Here is a 21,161-nt window from a genome sequence, read left to right as displayed (position 1 = left end):
CAACTTACAATTTTTTTCGACTTACGAATGTGCGTTTGGAATGCATTAAATTCGTAAGTAGAGGTACCACTGTAATTTGCAGATAATTTGCAGGTAACAGTGTCTCCTGCTTTGTTTTTCTCTCTCTCTCCTAACCAATAAGAAATGAAACCGCTATGCCTAGTGTGCCATAAAAGAAGGATTTAAAGTATCCAGCGAGAGAAATTACATAACCTGTAATTAAACAAGGTGGGATATGAAGGTGCCCTAAAGACCTTAAAGCAAAGACTTTGGGATAATTCACACAGTGATCTACGACATCAATCACTTGCGATCTGCAGTCCATTGGCAGTAGGAGTACAATATGGGCATGTCTTTAAGCCAGCAGCCTATATTCAAAACTTGACAGTCCCAAACTATCGAAGGCTGTTCACAAAAGCAAGACTGAATGTTTTCCCCTCTGCAGTGCTGGAGGGCAGGATGAGAGGAGTACCAGGAAAGACTGTGCTCGTGCACCCATGATGTAGATTCTATAAAACACATTGTGCTGCACTGTGGGAAGTTTGAGCAAGCTAGGGCTGAAGTGATTTCACCCCTGCTAGCCTTGCTCCCAGGAAAATCAGAGGATTTCTATATCAGGTTCCTATTGGAAGACCGGTCAAATGCCAGAACACTAGCAGTGGCAAAGTTTTTATCGGTGGTCACAAGAACTAATGTTTCCTATTCCGAATTTGAGTAAGATGTCTGAGTGGTTTGAGGGCGGGGTGTCCCAGCTGTGTATCGCTTGGTAACGAATTGATGGGTCTATGGACCGTAATAAAGATTGTTGTTGCTGTTTTTAAGAGGTTGACAGTGCAAGCAACATTTTTAAACGTCACTTACGAATTAACTTTTCTCCTATCATGCTCAATTGCTCTGCGTTGAGTCCCCTCTTCGTGACGGAAGAAAACTGCCAACTCAGCACTTCGGAAAGCTGAGACCATCTTGCACATGGAGCGTTCAGAAAGAAGGACAAATTCTAGGGAGGAGGAGGAAAGGATTTAGAATCTGAGCCACTGTTTACTGAGTACCGAGGGCCTTCTGACGGTTCCCTCATTGCGAGAAGCCAAGTTGCAGGGAACCAGGCAGAGGGCCTTCTCGGTGGTGGCGCCCGCCCTGTGGAACGCCCTCCCACCAGATGTCGAAGAGAAAAACAGCTAGCAGATTTTTAGAAGACATCTGAAGGCAGCCCTGTTTAGGGAGGCTTTTAATGTTTAATTGTTTCATTTTTCTATTGTAAGCCGCCCAGAGTGGCTGGGGAAACCCAGCCAGATGGGCGGGGTATAAATAATAATAATAATTATTATTACTTCTGTTTTTATTTACAGGAATATGACCCCACCTTTCTCCCAAAGGAGCCCAAGTGTCATAGAAATGTCTTCCATTTTATTCTCATAACCTTGCTTGGTAGGAGAAACTTGAGACATGATGAATGGTCAGCCATTGGTACAGTGGAGATTTGAACCAGTCTCCTTGGTCCCAGGACTCAGCTATATTTAGTCACATTAATGTGTTTTGAGTGTGTTATAAATATCCAACGCCAGATGGTGCCAGAGAGCAAAATAGTTTATATGGATTTTTACATAGGCTTTTTTCTTTCTTTCGTAGTAACGATTTAATTTCTGGCTTATTTATAGCGTTTTTAACCTGTGTCTAGACCCACCCCTTTATTTTGAAATACTAAGTACTGCACCATACTGGCTCTCACAAGGCTAATTTAAACCAAGAGAAAAATGCTGCTTTTGTTCAATCTCCCCAAAATGCCATGCACAAAGAGTTCGAGCAAGGCTAATGTTTATGCAATGGTCATAAAAGCAATTCCAAAAAATAAAAATCAAGTGTCCAATCTGGTCTGCAGTGTACGTAACTGAAGAAAACCTCATCATTGAGTGGAGCTTTCCAATTACTTTGTTAAAAGATACCGTTTTACAGGAGCTATTTAATATTGCAAAACTACAAGCTCAAAAGCCAGCCTCTTTTAGCTCCTCTTTCTAGCTAAACAGTTTTAATTCCAAATGGCTGTTCGAAGAAATGATATCCAACATTGGCCATACTCAAGATAAACTCACTGAAATAACTTATGTCCATGTTCAAGGGGTCTTATGTTGAACTTATGGTGAATGGGTCTGTGCATAGATATGACCAATGCCAGATTATCAGACTTCATAAACAGAGCCTTCAAAACTGGAGCTTGCTTCCTCCTCCCCTCCTCTGTCACAATCATTTTCCTTTTATGCCCTGTATTATTATTTACTTTGGTAAGTTACAATGCTCTTTAGCTGTGAAAGAGAGAAATTGCTTTCTTTTAGAAGTTTTTAACTTATTTTTTAAAAAGGAGACTCTTTACTTATTGATGTATTTGCTACCCTAGGCTTCTTGGAGAAGAGCAGGATATAAATTTAATAGTGTCGTACCATCCGAAATGGAGTCCATTTGGCTTCCAAAGCGTTCAAAAACCAAAGTGCAGCTTCTGATTGGCTGCAAGAGCTTCCTGCAGCCAATCGGAGGCCACGTCGGACATTCGGCTTCCAAAAACAGTTTGCAAACTGGGACAATCACTTCCAGGTTTGCGGCGTTTGTGAGCCGAAACATTCGAGAACTAAGCTGTTCGAAAACCAAGGCACGACTGTAAATCGATGAACAAAATAATGGAGCTTGCTTTAATGAAGAGTATTCTTTCATCTGTTTCAATCTCCACTCACCCACCCAACTCCTCCACTTAAAAAAGGATGCCAGGAGACTCACCTTGGGCTCATTTGTCAGCATGTTGTACCACAAGATGGAAGCCCATCCGCTCGGCAGCTGGCTGACATTGGAGATCACAACAATAGGAAGGGAGGTGGTCTGGGAAGCGAAGGGGACAGGGAAAAATTGACCGAACGCTTCCAAGACGGTCAAAGGCACAGAAATTAAGGGGAGACACAGTACCAAATTCTTTTAGGCAGCAGCATCACGTCATTACAATTAGCAAAACATGGCAGGATATTCTGACCCAGAAAGATATGACAGGCAATCCTTGCATTCCAGACCCCCAAGCACATTGGTGGACCATGTGCATGTCGCTTTTCATGACCTCTCTGTGACGTCGTGGGACTACTTCCTGGTTTGGCGCCATGCGCACATGCTCAGGCGCAACTGAATTGGACGTTGCCTGTATAGCCGAGGTTGGACGATTCGCTTTTCTACGCTCAAAGCTCTCTGGTTAATTTAAAAAACAAAACGAACTGCAGAGCGAGCCAAACTTCATATAATTGCTTTTATCGCAGAAGAAAACTGCTCCCCGTTTGGCAAACGAGACATGGCTAGGCCAATCTAACAAACAAGGAAGTGCAAGGCTGTGTTCACAAGTTTGGCTCGTGGGCAGATTGGGACAAGACTTTTCCCTAAATTCACTCCACTCTTGCTACATACGTAGCCTTTATGTCCTAGTCAACACACTTACCTCTAGATCAATTATGAGGCCCCACTGTTCCAGCGTTGTCTCAAAAGAGAGAGAATGGAGTTCTTCTGTTACAATGAGAGGCCCCTTTATATAGGAAAAAGGCAGATTTTAAAAAAATAACAATTACAGGAATCTGTTGCACTACACAACTCCCCCGATCATGTTCGGTGGGGATGAAGGGAACTAGTTAGATTCTCCAAACCCTTCAGAACATAGGACTGAACTTCCTGTGCAATCCTCATTGGACAATATCTCTCTCCCCCCCCTATAGGTGGGACAACCACTTGTCAATCACCTGCATCCGGTGCCTAACAGGAAGGTGGCCCCACCCACCTGTCAAAAGCTGGCCCAGTGGGGTGGGGAAAATAAAATATCTGGTTTGCTGGGCTAAAAAATCCTGTTCTTCTATATGAAAGCTTAACAAGGGAGACCTTGGTACTTTTTTCAGTTATATAATTATATTATAACTCTAACCATTATCAGGTTTAACATTTACTGGCTAAGGTTAAAGCAAGAGCAACTTCAAATCTATGGGGGGGGGGTTATGGTGTGCGGCAAAATAGGTAAAAAAGGTAAGGACCCCAGGACAGTTAAGTCTAGTCCAAGGTGACCGTGGGGTGTGGCATTCATCTCACTTTTCAGGCCGAGGGAGCCGACGTTTGTCCACAGAGAGCTTTCCGGGTCATGTGGCCAATATGACTAAACCGCTTCTGGCGCAACGGGACACTGTGATGGAAACCAGAGCGGATGGAAACCAGCCGCAGCGGTAGCTATTTATCTACTTGCACTGGTGTGCTTTCAAACTGCTAGGTTGGCAGGAGCAGGGACAGAGCGACGGGAGCTCACTCTGTCGCGGGGATTCGAACTGTCGACCTTCCAATCGACAAGCCCAAGAGGCTCAGTGGTTTAGACCACAGCGCCACCCGCATCCCTTTGTGTAGTCTATTACCATTGCTTGTTAAAAATCCTCTATCAAATTAAAAGAAAACCAAGTAAGCAAAATGAACGGCCTAGGCGTTGATTCCTCTTACCTCGTTGGTTCTTCCGGGATTCTTTTGCTCCTTTAATTGCTGCAGAATGAAGGAATGCCTCAAAGTGAGTGACATTTATGTTCCTTTTTCAGTATATTAACCAATCAAAGACTCATTTCAAAGACCAACGTGTCAGGTGCCAAACCATGGTGCAGATTTTGACTACCCAGGGATGAGCAACACCCTAACACAGGCATGTCAAACCTGCGGCCCTCCAGATGTTTTGGCCTACAACTCCCATGATCCCTAGCTAGCAGGACCAGTGGTTGGGGAAGATGGGAATTGTAGTCCAAAACATCTGGAGGGCCGCAGGTTTGACATGCCTGCCCTAACACAAACTTCACCAACCTAGTGGCCTCTAGGTGTTTTGCATTCCAACTCCCATCAGCCCTGGCCAGTGCGGCCAACGGTCAGGGATGATGGGACTTGTCGTTCAATAAACAGTTTGACTACCCCTTTAGATTCTCCTGAAGGAAGCTTTGGATGAAACTAGTCAACGTCAGACTCACAGGTGGCAATATGGTGCAATTATATTTCACGTGAATCACTAAGGATTTTGTTTTAAATCTTTCCCCCTCTCATTGAAAGAGAAATTTGTGATATTGGGTCTCGCCCACGCCCCCAATACTTTTATTTCACTTTTAATTTGTATATTACCTTTCTATATCACTATAAACAAGGCCGTTTACAGCTTTAACAACTTATCCTATATAATAAAGTCCCTGTGTCTCTGCGTCCAGTCCCTCTGTCCCTGTGTCCGTGCTACTGCGCATGTGCCCCATGGACACAGGGATTGGACGCAGAGACTGCACGCACACACACTCTCCCCCCCCCCGCCTATCATTTACCTGTGGCCGCCAACCGCCGCTCCCGGCTGCTCCCCCCGGAGCCAAGGGGGAGGCAAACGGCGAAAAGCCCCCGCCGCACTGCAATTCGGCTCCGTCCCCCGCACGCTTTGGCTTGGGGAAGCAGGCAGGGAGAGGGCAACAGCCTGGGAAGCTGCGGGCTGTTGCCGTCTCCCTGCCTGCTTCCCTGGGCCCTAGTGCATCGGGGGACAGAGCCGAAGATCGGCGGGCGCTGTTTGCCGGGGTTGACAAGCCCTGGCAAGCAGCACCCGCCGATCTTCGTGTCCCAGGGCTTCCCCTCCGTTCCCGCCCGGCTAGCGCCCGTTTACTTAACGGGCTGAATGACACTAGTATCAAATAAAGCAATAATCAACAATCCGGCAAAAATCATGATGAGGGGAAAACCGTGAAGCCAGCCAATGCCTCTACATAGCTCCCTTCTTATTTCAGACATCGTGATATATTGATATAATGTGATGTTTAGCTGATGACATATCACGACTTTGAAAACCAGATATTGCCCAGCCCTAGCTATGGGTCTGTAAAGAAACCTTAGTTTGTGCTATATAAGAAATGTACCAACGTTAATCTGGAGTATAACTGAATGTAAATGTAAAAAATGTACATGTAAAAAAACCAACCACATTTTTTTTAAAAAAGCAAATCAGGCAAGTAGTTCAAAATTAATCAGAAATCCAATTAAAAGGAAAGAAAAAACAAAAAACCCTGGCACAGAAGGAAAGAACAAGAAGACTTCTTACCAAAGCAATCCTGCCAAAAAGCTAGAGGGGTGTTTGTGTGTGTTGTATGTCATTGTACATGCATACACACAAATACATGTTTGTGTGTGTATTAAATAAAAGCAGAAGTGAATACAAAACAGTGATAGACTTGCTAGTTGTGGCCTGTGTGGAATATATACCCCTTCAATATACAAACATTAGTAGCACAGAACATTTGGGGGTGGGGTGGGGGTGACTAAGACAGAAGATTATGAAGATATTTTGAGAATCTGAATGCCAAAAAAATATGCCTCACCAGATGTCTAAATTCTGCTGACAGGCTTCCATTTGACTCTTCCATGTTCATCACTTTGGAATTCGTCCCCAAGATGTTAAATTTTCTAAATCTTGAGTGAAAACAGATTTTAAAAGTTTTGGTTTTTTTTGAGACTAATCAATTCACTGTGTAACAAGAACAACAAGCAGTAGCGAACACAAGAAGTCAACGTACCCTTTAACGGCAACTTTCTCGTTGACGTCTCTGCAAAGGAATAAAAAAAGTGAGGGGAGATCCATTATACGCAGCTGACAACGTATGTGGCAAATTTATCCATTTTACTGTAGTTTTTTAAGTGGGTGTTTTAAGCAGCGATAAACGTCTCCAGCGTGGAAATGTTATAAACAGCAGGACCTGCTATTTCAAAGATGAGCAAGACCTGTCAACAGAAAACCGTACCAGAACTTGTAACTTTTGAGTCCTAAACAGAAATAGGAAATGTGCGAAAGCTGGGGAAGGATAACAGGAATCTATTGTCACAGGTTTCCCAGTAACGGTGTATGGAAGTGAGAGCTGGACCATAAAGAAGGCTGATCGCCGAAGAATTGATGCTTTTGAATTATGGTGCTGGAGGAGACTCTTGAGAGTCCCATGGACTGCAAGAAGATCAAACCCATCCATTCTGAAGGAAATCAGCCCTGAGTGCTCACTGAAAGGACAGATCGTGAAGCTGAGGCTCCAATATTTTGGCCACCTCATGAGAAGAGAAAACTCCCTGGGAAAGACCCTGATGCTGGGAAAGATGGAGGGCACAAGGAGAAGGGGACGACAGAGGACGAGATGGTTGGACAGTGTTCTCGAAGCTACGAACATGAGTTTGACCAAACTGCGGGAGGCAGTGGAAGACAGGAATGCCTGGCGTGCTCTGGTCCATGGGGTCACGAAGAGTTGGACACAACTAAACGACTAAACAACAACAACAACAACATTGTCACAGGTGAAATCAGGGTATGTTTTAAATGGATTGTGTGGTGCAATCTCAACCCTACAGCCACTAGTAGATTGTCTATTTTCAATACCCCTTCGTGATGTTTCTTGGAAAGTGAAAAACTCAGAGAAGCTTCCTTCAGGTTGGAATAAAGGTGGCTACAGTTAAATGTGCAGAGAAAGAGGACAAAGGTAAACAATAACAACTGATGCTTCAGTTTTGAGTGAAATTTTGATTTCAATAATATATGCAAGGCATCACTTACTTATCAAATACGACTTGCACCTTCAATTTGTAATTCAGTTCCTGCAGTTTCACCAGTAATCTGGAAGCACAAAACATACCAATAGCGTGTTAATGAAGAAATTACTCCCAACTTTAACTTCATGATGAGCCTTGCATTTCCTTCAAGTTCTCAAGACAACAAAGAAAGCTTCCTTTCCAAACATAGCAACAGGGGAGTGGATTCATATACTGAAGATTAAAATATTGTGGTATGGGATGGGCACGTTGGAGAAGCAGCCCCTATCTGGTTTCGTCATGACACACTTGCCAGAAGCCAGTTAATAGCTGAACAGCCACATGTCGTTCAGCTCAATCAACCACTACACGACATGAAGTGCTCTGAAGAATTGGCTTTTCATCGGATAGAGAAACTACTAGAGCAGGCATCCCCAAACTTCGGCCCTCCAGATGTTTTGGACTACAATTCCCATCTTCCCAAACCACTGGTCCTGTTAGCTAGGGATCGTGGGAGTTGTAGGCCAAAACATCTGGAGGGCCGCAGTTTGGGGATGCCTGTACTAGAGCATGGGTAGGCAAAGTAAGGCCCAGGGGCCGGATCTGGCCAAATCGCCTTCTAAATTTGGCCCACAGACAGTCCGGGAATCAGTGTGTTTTTTACATGAGTAGAATGTGTGCTTTCCTTTAAAATGCATCTCTGGGTCATTTGTGGGGCATAGGAATTCGTTCACCCCCACCCCCAAAATAGTCCGGTCCCCCACAAAGTCTGAGGGACAGTGGACCGGCTCCCCGCTGAAAGAGTTTGCTGACCCCTGTGCTAGAGGTAGTGAGAGATTAGTAGTCAGATATGTTGCCTTAGCTGTAAGTTTGCAACTGGTCCACATACAGAAACCTGACTTTTCCCATTACCAGCCTTTTGTCTGGGCACAATTTTCCTCTGTGGTTAGGACAAGACGTGGTACCATTCTCTCCCTGGTTTGGAGAGTTTGGGAACATTGATGTGGAACGGCCGCCTTGAAATGTGTTGCTGGTTGGTTGTTTTTAACTAAAGGGGCTAACTAAATCTGGATCATTTAAGGGGGGGGGAATATTACCTGAGTTTTACTGTAAATTGCACTCCAGTCTTCACGACCAACGGCCTCTGAGAGTGTGTCGGCATGCATGGCTGTCTTTCTACCACGAAGGAGCTGGACAAGGAATAAAGAAATGGCATTCTAATTTGTCTTGACAAGAGAATGAACTATGGGCAAAGGGCACAAAAGAGCGACATTAAAAATATAATCTATTTCAATATTTTGGTTCATTTTTAACGGACCACAAAAAACCAAAACTAAACCCCCAAACCTACCTCTGAATGAGTTGCTTGATGAGGCCTAATGTCCGTTCATATAGCCCATTTTTCTGTTGTGGGATGGGGTCTGTCTCATAGGTAAACTTCTGCTCCAACTCCTCCAGTTTTTTGAGCTGCTGGCGAATTTGCTGAAGACTCTCTGCTACAGTAGTAAACCTGCCATTTACAAGCGTTATTTTTTTTAACAGTGCTAAGCAATTTAGCTGGAACACTGCAGAGTTAAGGTCTGAACGCTCTCTCCGTGACCAGCGGGGAACAAATTTCTTTCGTCTAGGATATCCCAACCTTCACAGCTTTTCATTCTGCAAAGCTTAGAAGCACAGCAGGCCCCAGCACCACTCCTGTGTCAACATGCAGCTTCAGAGACTTGGGGTGGATGGAGAGAAAAGCTTATTCCTCCAAGGCCAGCAAAGCCAATGGACCGGGGGGGAGGGGGAGAGCCAACCTCTGAGGCAGCTCAGGAACCTGTTTTGTCTTCCTGTCGGGCGGCTCGACAGGGCAGACCCAACAAACATCCTGCTTCTGGACACTGAGAAGGCAGGAGGGGAAGAAACTGGCCTTGAGAGAAAAGGCTTGTCTTCCTTCGTTAATGCCTCCCACAGTGTGGAGCAGTGAGACTCGTGTTTGGACCACTGGATGTTGCCAAGCACAGAGGTGGAGAATCTGCAGGAAATGTTTACTGTATTAACCTGCTTTCTTTCCACTGTGCAGTTCCAATGTGGAACTTGGGATCATCATACCTCCAGGACCACCTCTTTCCATATGGACCTACCCGGACCCAGAGATCATCTTCTGAAGCCTCCCTTTGTGCCTCCTCCTCGAGAGGGCAAGAGGGCAGCCACATGAGAACGGGGCCTTCTCTGCGGTGGCTCCCCGTCTGCAGAATGCTCTCCCCAGGGAAGTTCACCTGGCCCCTTCATTATACAGCGGTTCCTCGTTTTGAGTCCGCCTCGTTGAGCATCCATTTCGGCGAACATCCGCGGCAAACCCGGAAGTACCGGAACAGGTTACTTCTGGGTTTGCCGCCCGCGCATGCACAGAACAATACTTTGTTGTGTGTCCTTTTTGTCTAGTGTCTGGGGCTCTGGAACGGATCCTGGTTGCAAAACAAACAGCAACTGTACACCTTTAGGCACCAGGCAGAAACATTCCTTTTTAACCAGGCGTTTGGTTGACCTGATGGACATCCAATAGCCTTTTAAAATGTGACTTTTTTGGGGGGGGGTTGTTATTGGCTTATTGCTCTTATTTGGATTTTATATATTGTGATCTTTTCTGTGAACCGCCCTGAGACCTCCGGGTATAGGGCGGTATATAAATTCAATAAAATAAAATAAAATAAAAGTGGTCTCCTATCCAGGCGCTGACCAGACTCAAACCAGCTTAGGTTCAGCAAGGGTGCTTCAAGGCTGTGCGAAGGCTCCCATTTATTTACACTCCCTGCTTCCCCCCAAGCAGCTTTGGAAAAGCAGCCTCTACAGAACAATTCTCAAGCAAGTTGTGCAGGACTCGGTTCTTTCCAGACTCCTCCCCAAAAGGCCTTGCTTAGGAGAGGCCTACCAGTTCTGAAGCTGGTCCAAGCAAGCATTGGGCGGCCCTCCGATGCAAGCCATTTGCTGCCGCTGCTTCCATTCCACAAGTTCCTCTCGAATCAAGGCGTTCTGGGTGTGTTCCGACACATGCAGCGCAATGGATATTCTCTGTAGCACATCCTAGAGACAGGGAGCCATACAGGAAAGAGTAAGAACATTTATAATTCTAAAAATAATCTCACATCAATGGCATTTATTATTATTATTATTTATTAAATATGTAAACTGGCCCCTTCATCCTCATATCTTGATTGGTTGAGAGGGGTTGTATATTTGGGGCCAATATACAATATTTCTCCTTTGAGGTCGCAGTTTTTTTGCCTTCGGGGTGCGCTTCTGAGGCTTGCCGGTTTTTCCTTCTGTAAAATGGGCATTTTGCGATGGCCATGAAAGCTGCTCACATTTCCAAATATGCCTGTCCACACCCAGAAACGTTGGCAAGGGGTTGCCAAACTGTTAACGGAAATCTGAGGGCTCCCTTGGACAAAACAAGACTCCAGCCAAGAATATCAGAGCAAAACAGCAGCCAGTAGGCTTGGTCTTTATTAAAGAAAAATACTGTGGAGACAGGGCCCCACCTGCAACAAGGTGAAGCAAGATGGAGACCCAGAACAAAGAGAACCTCCACTTTTATCAGTTTTCCCATCACCAAGAAACATCCCCAAAATACATCATTCCTACATCACAGCTACGTAATCAATACCTCACAAAAAGGGAGGGTTCAAGGTAGAAATCTGAGCACCTTTGACACCTCTCCTAGTCCTCCTCTCACCCCTCCCAGGTGTGAATTCCTAAACACAAAGAGAAATTAAGTTTCCTAAGAGTTGAGAAAGCTAGAGAGTTCCAGAAAAACGTCTACTTCTGCTTCATTGACTATGCAAAAGCCTTTGACTGTGTCGACCACAGCAAACTATGGCAAGTTCTTAAAGAAATGGGAGTGCCTGATCACCTTATCTGTCTCCTGAGAAATGTGGGACAAGAAGCTACAGTTAGAACTGGATATGGAACAACTGATTGGTTCAAAATTGGGAAAGGAGTACGACAAGGTTGTATATTGTCTCCCTGTTTATTTAACTTATATGCAGAATTCATCATGTGAAAGGCTGGACTAGATGAATCCCAAGCCGGAATTAAGATTGCCGGAAGAAATATCAACAACCTCAGATATGCAGATGACACAACCTTGATGGCAGAAAGTGAGGAGGAATTAAAGAACCTTTTAATGAGGGTGAAAGAGGAGAGTGCAAAATATGGTCTGAAGCTCAACATCAAAAAAACCAAGATCATGGCCACTTGGAGGCAGTGAGAGATTTTACTTTCTTGGGCGCCTTGATCACTGCAGATGGTGACAGCAGTCACGAAATTAAAAGACGCCTGCTTCTTGGGAGAAAAGCAATGACAAACCTAGACAGCACCTTAAAAAGCAGAGACATCACCTTGCCTACAAAGGTCCGTATAGTTAAAGCTATGGTTTTCCCAGTAGTGATGTATGGAAGTGAGAGCTGGACCATAAAGAAGGCTGATCGCCGAAGAATTGATGCTTTTGAATTATGGTGCTGGAGGAGACTCTTGAGAGTCCCATGGACTGCAAGAAGATCAAACCTACCCATTCTGAAGGAAATCAGCCCTGAGTGCTCCCTGGAAGGACAGATCCTGAAGCTGAGGCTCCAATACTTTGGCCACCTCATGAGAAGAGAAGAATCCTTGGAAAAGACCCTGATGTTGGGAAAGATGGAGGGCACTAGGAGAAGGGGACGACAGAGGACGAGATGGTTGGACAGTGTTCTCGAAGCTACGAACATGAGTTTGACCAAACTGCGGGAGGCAGTGCAAGACAGGAGTGCCTGGCGTGCTCTGGTCCATGGGGTCACGAAGAGTCGGACACGACTAAACAACAACAAGAGTTGATCACTGTCTTTTGTTCGGAGGAGTCTTCCATTGTGAATGAGATGGCTAGCAGTCTGGCACCATTGATGGGGAAATGTCTAGTTGGCAGAGCCTCCTGCCTAGAGGATTATGGCTCCCAAGTCCCCCTTTCGATAGTCATGTGGAAATGTGTGTGTGTGATTCAGTGGGGGATTCCTACAACAATAGGCTTTGGGAAGTGTGATAGGACACATCCTCAGTTTGTGCAGCGAACCAACTACAGTGGTACCTTGGTTCCCCAAATGGCAAAAACCCGGAAGTGTGTGTTCCGGTTTTCAAATGTTTTTCAGAAGCTGAATGTCCAATGCAGCAGTTGTTTCCGGGGCATCTGCACCAATCAGAAGCTGCGCTTTGGTTGTCGAACATTTCAGAAGTCAAACGGACTTCCGGAACGGATTAAGTTTGGCGCTTTTGTTTTTACTATTTATTTGTTAATCTGTTTTTGTGACTGTGTGGAACTCAGTTCAGATTGATTTTGAGACCAAGGAAATGGATAAAAGCCCCCCCATCGAAACAATGACCATCATCAGTGCAGGTAAGGGAAAAAATTAATTTCAATTTCCTCTACAATACTGTCATATTTATTTCATAGTACAGTACATTGATTATTGCTTTCGTTTTATGGGTCAATGGTCTCGTTAGATAGTAAAATTCATGGTAAATTGCTGTTTAGGGGTTCTTTTTAAAAGTCTGGGGTGGATTAATCCATTTTGCATTACAGTGGTACCTCTACTTACGAATTTAATGCGTTCTGAATGCACATTTGTAAGTCGAAAAAAATTGTAAGTCGAATCCCATAGGAATGTATTGGGAGAAAAAATTCGTAAGTAGAAGCAACCCTATCTAAAAATTCGTAAGTAGAAAAAATCCTATCTAAACCGCATCCAAGATGGCGGACGGAACTCCATTCGTAAGTAGAGGTACCACTGTCCTTTCTATGGGGAAGCATGTCTTGGTTTTGGAACGCTTTGGTTGTGGAACGGATTAAGTTTGGGAACCAAGATACCACTGTAAGCTTGTTGACCTTCTCCCTCTGCTGAAAGCGTAGCCTGGTGCAGCCAATGCGATGGACTTGATTTCCTGACCATTGGAGGAATGCTGGCTGGGGCTGATGTTCAACAACATCTGGAAGGTCCTGTGTGTTGGCTACCCCTGGCCTTGAATAAAAACCAAAGTTTCCCCGTACTTTGCAAGGAGAGATGAAGCACAAGTGGCCAAGATGTTTCTTAAGGAAACGCCCGCCTGCCAGCCAGTTAGTTCCCCACCTGTGCTAAGCCAAGGGAGAGGGAAGGGAGATGCAGACCAGCAATTTAGACAAGGATACGATGCCTCTCCACAAGTTCACCTGTCTCATGAGGTCCAGCTGCAAATACTTTGTGTGGAGTTGTATTTTTTCCTTTAGGAAGTCTTCCTCGGTCATGCCACAGGGCTCATTTTCTGCAAAAACAGACCAAAGAATTCCTGTGTTACGGCATTACATTTGAAGAACACTCTTAAAGTTTGTGGAACTTTTAAAAAGAAAAGTAAAACCATATAGCTCAGCAGCTGGAATGTATTTAGAAGGGGGGGGAGTTCTGATTTTTTGCCCCCTTCAAAAGCAGAAGTGCTCTGAAAACCAGGAACCTATTCCTGCGCATTATAGACAAAGGTTTTAAGACCGACTTCCTTGTTAACGATTCTTAGGGAAACTGGTACAGTGGTACCTCGGTTTAAGTACACAACTGGTTCTGGAAGTCCATACTTAACCTGAAGCATACTTAACCAGAAGTGAACTTTCCCACTGAAAGTAATGGAAAGTGGATTAATCCGTTCCGGATGGGTCCGCGGAGTACTTAAACTGAAAGTACTCAAACCGAGGTATGACTGTATTAATTCCATCCTCAAGGCCCACAGTATATATTGTGTCGTTGAACAGAAGAGTAAATCTCAAGAAAGCAATGTTCCCAAACTCACAAACAGCCGCTTTAGAGTGTAATGAGAAGGAAACAAATTTAAGTTTTTTAATTCATTCCTGTATTATTCCCTGGCAGAGGAGCTTGTGGGATTTTCTGTCTCAGGTGTTCTCGAAGCTACCAACATGAGTCTGACCAAACTGCGGGAGGCGGTGCAAGACAGGAGTGCCTGGCGTGCTATGGTCCATGGGGTCACGAAGAGTCGGACACGACTAAACGACTAAACAACAACAACATTATTCCCTGGCAGAGGAGCTTGTGGGATTTTCTGTCTCAGGTGCCGAAGCAAACTTAGCCAGCCACATCCTGGGATCCATGGAGGAGACGCCATTTGCCATTCCGCTTCAGGCAGCCAGATGTTTTGTGCAGGCCCTCCCCATACCTTCATTTGCTGAGGTAATTTGCTAGAGGCACTTAGCTCTCTCTCACACACACACACCTCACCCCCCCCCCCCAGGTTTACATCCAGTTTCAGAGAGCCATTGGGATAAAAAAATATTAAATGCCAGATGCCAGCATTTTTATAAAGGAAAGACAGCACATACAGAAAGGGTTAAGAGCTCCTCTCCCATCTGACAATCTTCCCTTTCTGTTAAGGCCTCAGGCAGTCAAAGGCGACTATGGGGTTGTGGCGCTCATCTTGCTTTCAGGCCAACAGAGCCGGCATTTGTCCACAGACAGCTTGGTCATGCGGCCAGCTTCTAGTGCAACAGAACACCGTGACGGAAACCAGAGCGCATGGAAACTCCATTTACCTTCCTGCCGCAACGGTACCTATTTATCTACTCACACTGGCGTGCTTTTGAACTGCTAGGCTGGCAGGAGCTGGGACAGAGCAACGGGAGCTCACCCTGTCACGGGGATTCAAACCGCCGACCTTCTGATCAGCAAGCCCAAGAGGCTCAGTGGTTTAGACCACAGCGCCACCCGCATCCCTTTACCTTTTCTATAATAAGTTTCACATGAAAAGCCGGCCTCACCCTCAAATTGCAACTCCCGACAAAGCAGTACAAGCATTTTACTAGAATGGTTATGGATTTTAAACCCCTGCGAAGCTGAACTGCTCACCTCTGACCTGCAAGGTTTTGTATTTGAAGTCGTATTCGTCTTGCGCATCCTCCAGATTTTTGATGGTCTGTTCGATTGCCTGGAAAAGCAATGACCTCATTTTCGGCATTCAATCTTATGCACTGGGAAATGGCAAAGAATTCGCAAGTTGCCCAACCCACCCTTCCTCCCGGGAGCTCAAGTTATCCCTCCCACCCCCTTTTATCTCCGCAACAACTCTGTCAGGGGTAAGGTTAGGCTAAGAGAGACAGAGACCGACTGGCCCAGGATCACCCAGTGAGTTTTGCGCCTGAGTGGAGATTTGAACCCAAGCCTCCCCATTGCTAGTCCAACACCTGAACCATTATATCGGGGTGGCCACTGCGATCTACTTTCAAATTTAAAATCTGGCAGTGATCTACCCGTTTTTTTTTGGGGGGGGGGGTTCAGCTCAAAGTTGTTGAGCTTTTTTTTAGGGAGGGGAAAAGCACGCTACTGGGGGAAGGAACAGAGGCAGCCACTAACCTTCTGATCACTAACAACATAAAAGCCTCCGTTTCAAAACTCAGGCTTCCCCTCTGCAACAATAGAGGCCAGCGCAGGGAGAAGGGCCGGGGCCGGAGGGGGATCGGTGATCGACCGTGATCTACCAGGGATCGACCAGTAGATCGCGATCGACGTGTTGGACATCCCTGCACTATACCATATTGAGGTAGAGCCCCCTGTGCGACTCCCAAGATGAACAAACCCCTGTCCAAATGTGGCAAGGAAAGGCAAGTCCCGTATTTTGCTCTCACACCTCTCAGGATGCCTTCAAGTGCTTTTCGTCAACAGGTTCTCAGCTTAAGAACTCCTGGACTTTCAATACTTACAGTGACACTATCCTTCACGCTTTTGACTTTCGCATCCAGTTCCTTCACTCTGCCCAGCACTACTGCGTTCTGCACAGTCCCTAGCTGCATCTGGAACGGAAACAATAATTCATGGCAACATGCAGAAGGGTTTACACATCAATGTTTTATAATACACATCTATCTCTGACTTTTGTCTTCTGGGTTTCAGGGGGCAAATGGGCAAATTTAGCAGGGGATCAAATACTTTCCCTCCTCACTGTAGCTTAACAGTGGCTTGAAGGTGACTTACGGTTCAGCAGGAAAGCAAACATATTTGGACATACAGTCCGCCATTTTTGTCCAAAAATTGCATGTGCTGCCCAATTACAAAGCTTATAAGCAATAACATTAAACTGCAGGCAAGAAAACATAACCAATAAATTTGATTTTAGATAGAAAGAAATTTAAACAGATACCGTATATTCCGGCGTATAAGACGACTGGGCGTATAAGACGACCCCCCAACTTTTCCAGTTAAAATATAGAGTTTGGTATATATTCGCCGTGTAAGACTACCCCTCTTCCACCGCACCGCACACCAAATAAAAATTAAAGAAACATCAGATTTGATTTCAATATGGTAATTTTAATTCGACAGTTTCCCTTTAAAAGCCTTCAAAATTCTCCTGTTCATCATCTTATGTCATAAGTATATCAATGACATATTGTGGTCTATAAGGCAACTTCCTATGTTCCTGTGGGGAGAACTGGGTTTCATTGAAACTTGATGGCCTTTTCTCCACATCCTTTCCTGGGAGAGCCACCGCTTTTCTCCCCCCCCCCCCCCCGTTTCGGGGCTCCTTCCACCCACCCAGAAGGCAGCAGAGCAGAGAGACAACAGCCTTCTCCTTGCAGGAAAGCCTTCCCGGGTGGCTTGGCAAGCCGAACGCACCCAGCTCAGCCCCCTCTCCCTCTCTAAAGCAAGAGCACCTTCCACCCACCCAGAAGACAGCACTTGCAGAGGAGAGAGGCAACAGCATTTTCCTTGCAGGAAAGCCTTCCCTTTTGTTCCTGCACGTGGCTTCGGGTGGCTGGGCTGAGCGGGCTATCTTCTCTAGGACTCCTGCTCAGTTCCTTTTAACCCCTAAGCAAGCCGAGCACACCCAGCTCAGCTCCCTCTCCCTCTCTAAAGCAGGAGCCGACAGTGCAAGAAAGCTTTCCCTTTTGCTCCCTCCCCCCCTTTTGTTCCCTTTTGTTTGTCGGACGGCTCTGGCTGGGCTGAGCGGGCTATCCTCCTCACTTCAGGCACCCCCGTGTGCCGATAAAGAGGCGCTAATCCAGTCAAAGCCATGAGGGAGCCGTTCGCCCCTGCGGAAGAGGCGCTAATCCAGGCAAAGCCATGAGGGAGCCGTTTGCCCGTGCATTCGCCCCTGCGAAGAGCAGCCCTCTCCCGAGCACGCGCTTCTTCAGGGACTCCTTTAGGGAAACTGTGCCATGCCCCACGGCTGTTTTTGAGCTCCCCCCCCCCACCATATGCGGAGACTGCTGATTCTAGTACCCGGCGTTTAAGACGGCCCCCCAACTTTTGAGACGATTTTCATGGGTCAGGAAGTCGTCTTATACGCCAGTATATACGGTATGGCTTTTTTAAAAAATTGCGTCCTAAAGCAGGCACTGGGTGAGACTCTCTTGGCTGCAGCGAGATTGTTCCACTTAAAATTTACGGCTTGTTGTACATTGAAAGAAAGCTACAGGAAAATGATGTACCGTTGGTATTTGACTCCAGTAGAACTAGCAAAAACCTCCATTTATGTTGGAAGTGTAAAGATAAAGAAAGTACTTTTTACCACATGTGGTGGACATGTAAGAGACTTCTGGGAAATGAGATATAATGAATTTAAAAAAATGTTTAATATAATTTTTATCAAAAAAACAGAAGCCTTTACTAGGGTTAACGGGAGACAAAATACCAAAAAAATAAAAAAGACTATGTATGCGACAACAGCCTCAAGAATGCTATTTGCCCAGAAGTGGAAGGAAGAGAAAGTCTCAACTGAAGAAGAGTGGATAACCAAGATGATGGACTGTGCCGAAATGGCAAAGATGAGCATGAGGATCAGACACCAAGATGACAAGAAATTCAGTCAAGAGTGGGAAAAGTTTATAGAATATCTTAAAGGCTACTGTGTAGACTTTAAAGTGTTAGCAGGATTGTTTTAACACTTATAATGTAATATTAGTTAAGGTAAAAAAGGAGATAAAATAGATTAGACAAATGTTAATTAGATGCAAAAAAATATAGGGGGGAATTGGAAACCAGGGGTGGGGAGAGAAGTCCGAGGGATCTAAATAATCCCAGGAGTGTAAAAACTGAAAATGATGTGAATGTATAAGAACACTGTTTAAAAAATGAAAAATAAAATATTAGAAAAACCAACAGTAATTCAAAAAATAAAGAGATTGTTCTACAGGCTAAGGTGCCTGCACTAAGGCGGCTCTCCCATTCACTTGTTTTAACTTTCGTGACACCCATGTCAAGCAACAACAGAAGCCTCCAAAGACAATCGCGAGCTCTGAGCCAGGGGTCAGCAACCTGTGGCTCATGGGGGTTGTTTAACCGCCCCATGGACCCGCGCTCCTGTGCACCACGCTAAACCGGCGTGGAGCAGAGTGGCGACCGCCTTCTGCAACGCTGGCCAGCTTCCCATTGGCTACAGGAAGCTCCTGCAGCCAATGGGAAGCTGCGCACCCCCCTCTGCACTGGAAATAGCATTTGCACATGCGTGTGTGCACACTCTGGCCCACCACGGCGTCTGCGGGACCGTGAACCGGCCCAAGAGCTGACCCCTGAGCAGAGACATGACAGTGAAGGAGATCTTGGAAGACTAGCCTGAGCTTCAGCATATAATGTTGGGGGAGAACTCCACATGGCGTGCTGTGTGAATGCCGCTGTGGATCTCTACAGGGCATCTGTCAACGGCACGATGCTGTTTGCCCAGAGACAAAAAAGCAAGGGAGAAAAGAGTTACCTTATCTACTGCCTCAGCCAACTGGAGGATTTTCTCTTCTTCGTGCAGATACTTGGAGATCATCATGGCCATGAACATGGGGTCTTCCTCAAAAGTGTTCTAGAATACACCATAAAGAACAAGTTAATGCAAGCTGGCCAGGCTTCTCTCTCTTTTTGTTACATTTGCATATAAAATAGTAACAACAGGAGGAACTAAACAACATTGGCCAGGGCATCCTCAGGTTCTGACGTCCCATCAGACTCATAAAGATGCTCAGTGCTCAACTTCACAACAGGGGAGCTGCCAAAAAGCAGAAGCAGAGCCTATTCACACATGCACCACCTGGGGCAAACCACAGTCCCAGGAACAATCTGGGAAAATATGCTCATCTCAGCATTTAGCATTTCTGCAAGTACCCAACTTGCATCGCAAGTATCCAACATCCTTCAGAGGGCCACCTTATTGCAGGTAGAGTGTCAATATGCATAAACTTCACTACTGCAGCTGTTATTTGGCACCCCAAATTTGGGGGACCAGTTCAACATACAAGATCGAAGATTGTGGACCAGCAAGTGTTGAACAAGCATTGGGTGGGGAGGCAATCTGCCAACATTACCCTTGATTTGAAGACATGCTAAAATTTTCAGGACCGTAATACACAAAGCTATTGGCTGTGAAGTAATTGCATGCATTCACTCGAAGCACTATGATACCACTTTAAACAGGCATGGCTTTTCCAAAAGAATTTCGGGAGCTATAGTTTGTTACAGGTGCTGAGAGTTATTAGGAGACCATCTCCTATCCTGAGGTTTTTAATGTTTGAGGTTTTTCCTATGTTTTTCTATGTGCTGTAAGCTGCCCAGAGTGGCTGGGGAAACCCAGCCAGATGGGCAGGGTATAAACATTATTATTATTCCAGTCCCAGAGGTACAATTTCAAGAGTACCCTGTGAAGATGGATTGACTGGATAAATAAATGGGTTGAGCAGTGCTCTTAGACTGTTTCTCATTTGTTTCACTGGTACATGACCAGGAAAACTTCCAGCATTTTGGGGGGGATACTATCAAGGCCCTTCTGAACGGAAGGATCATGGCGAGATCTTCGCATGAAGGAAGAGTGTATGTAAACCTTGTGAAGAATTTTACACACTTTCTTTTACAGAGATACTTCTCATTCACAGGCGCGTTACCTGTAGGTTACGCTTGCTCTTCCTAATGTTGTGCTGAAGTAAAAAGTTGTTTTCCTGTGTGAAGCGGCTGTATTGGTCATCCAGCTGAGACAGGAGGTTATGGAACAGCAGAGTCGCCTGTGCAACATCGGTAGCAGCATGGTCCCTGGGAGATGAAGCAATGGGAAATGTTCACTTTCAGCCTCTTTACCCTTCCACAAACCTTCTTGCAAGGCTCTGGGGCATTCCCTCTGCCCTTCCAACAGCCTATTTTGGTTTATGATTTGCAGCAGCAATCCCAATTAATACTGCACAGCAACTAGCATCCGATAGGTACAAATAAAGCAAAACACCATTATGTTTTGGGTTAGAGAAGCACCAGGTACCAGTGTTAGAAACTCAAGGTATATAAGCTACACGCCAAATGGCTTCTTAAACCAAGGTTGCAGTCGCCAAAACGGAATGCCTAGTTGCCATTTGGGGGCAAGACGGCTCTTGCTTTTCAAATGATGGACTGCTCGTGATCAATTCTCGGTTGAACATCTGGCTTGTTCAGATGACAACCTTGAGCTAGGATAAGAAGTTCGAGAACTTGAAGAAGAAAAGTCACTTGATCCAGGGACAGTCCACAAATATACAGTGGTACCTTGGTTTTCAAACGCCTTGGTACTCAAACAAATAGGAACCCAAACACTGCAAACCCAGAAGCAAGTGT

General features: G+C 45.5%; 2 protein-coding genes across 2 annotated transcripts in view; both read right to left on the bottom strand.

The window, feature by feature from the left end:
- The window catches only part of LOC118095191 (signal transducer and activator of transcription 1-alpha/beta), a gene marked incomplete at its 5' end in the record, with an annotated part of 35,506 nt that extends 14,894 nt beyond the window's left edge, over nucleotides 1-20,612 (bottom strand). The window contains 15 exon segments of the mRNA XM_088676120.1: nucleotides 862-997; nucleotides 2,764-2,862; nucleotides 3,461-3,544; nucleotides 4,492-4,530; nucleotides 6,375-6,465; nucleotides 6,570-6,599; nucleotides 7,589-7,648; nucleotides 8,661-8,753; nucleotides 8,915-9,073; nucleotides 10,478-10,629; nucleotides 13,781-13,872; nucleotides 15,456-15,534; nucleotides 16,307-16,396; nucleotides 19,297-19,395; nucleotides 20,468-20,612. Coding sequence (XP_088532246.1) covers nucleotides 862-997; nucleotides 2,764-2,862; nucleotides 3,461-3,544; nucleotides 4,492-4,530; nucleotides 6,375-6,465; nucleotides 6,570-6,599; nucleotides 7,589-7,648; nucleotides 8,661-8,753; nucleotides 8,915-9,073; nucleotides 10,478-10,629; nucleotides 13,781-13,872; nucleotides 15,456-15,534; nucleotides 16,307-16,396; nucleotides 19,297-19,395; nucleotides 20,468-20,612 — 1,448 coding nt within the window.
- A 336-nt stretch (nucleotides 20,613-20,948) lies between these two features.
- The window catches only part of LOC148687483 (signal transducer and activator of transcription 4-like), a 14,898-nt gene continuing 14,685 nt past the window's right edge, over nucleotides 20,949-21,161 (bottom strand). The window contains exon 9 of the mRNA XM_088675110.1: nucleotides 20,949-21,016. Coding sequence (XP_088531236.1) covers nucleotides 20,949-21,016 — 68 coding nt within the window. The remainder of the gene's footprint in view (nucleotides 21,017-21,161) is intronic.

The sequence above is a fragment of the Zootoca vivipara genome, chromosome 1 (genome assembly GCF_965207765.1).
Source record: "Zootoca vivipara chromosome 1, rZooViv2.hap1.1, whole genome shotgun sequence".
In the NCBI taxonomy this organism is placed as follows: domain Eukaryota; kingdom Metazoa; phylum Chordata; class Lepidosauria; order Squamata; family Lacertidae; genus Zootoca; species Zootoca vivipara.
The sequence above is the reverse complement of the archived record's forward strand: the minus strand, read 5'-3'. Positions and strand labels throughout refer to the sequence as shown.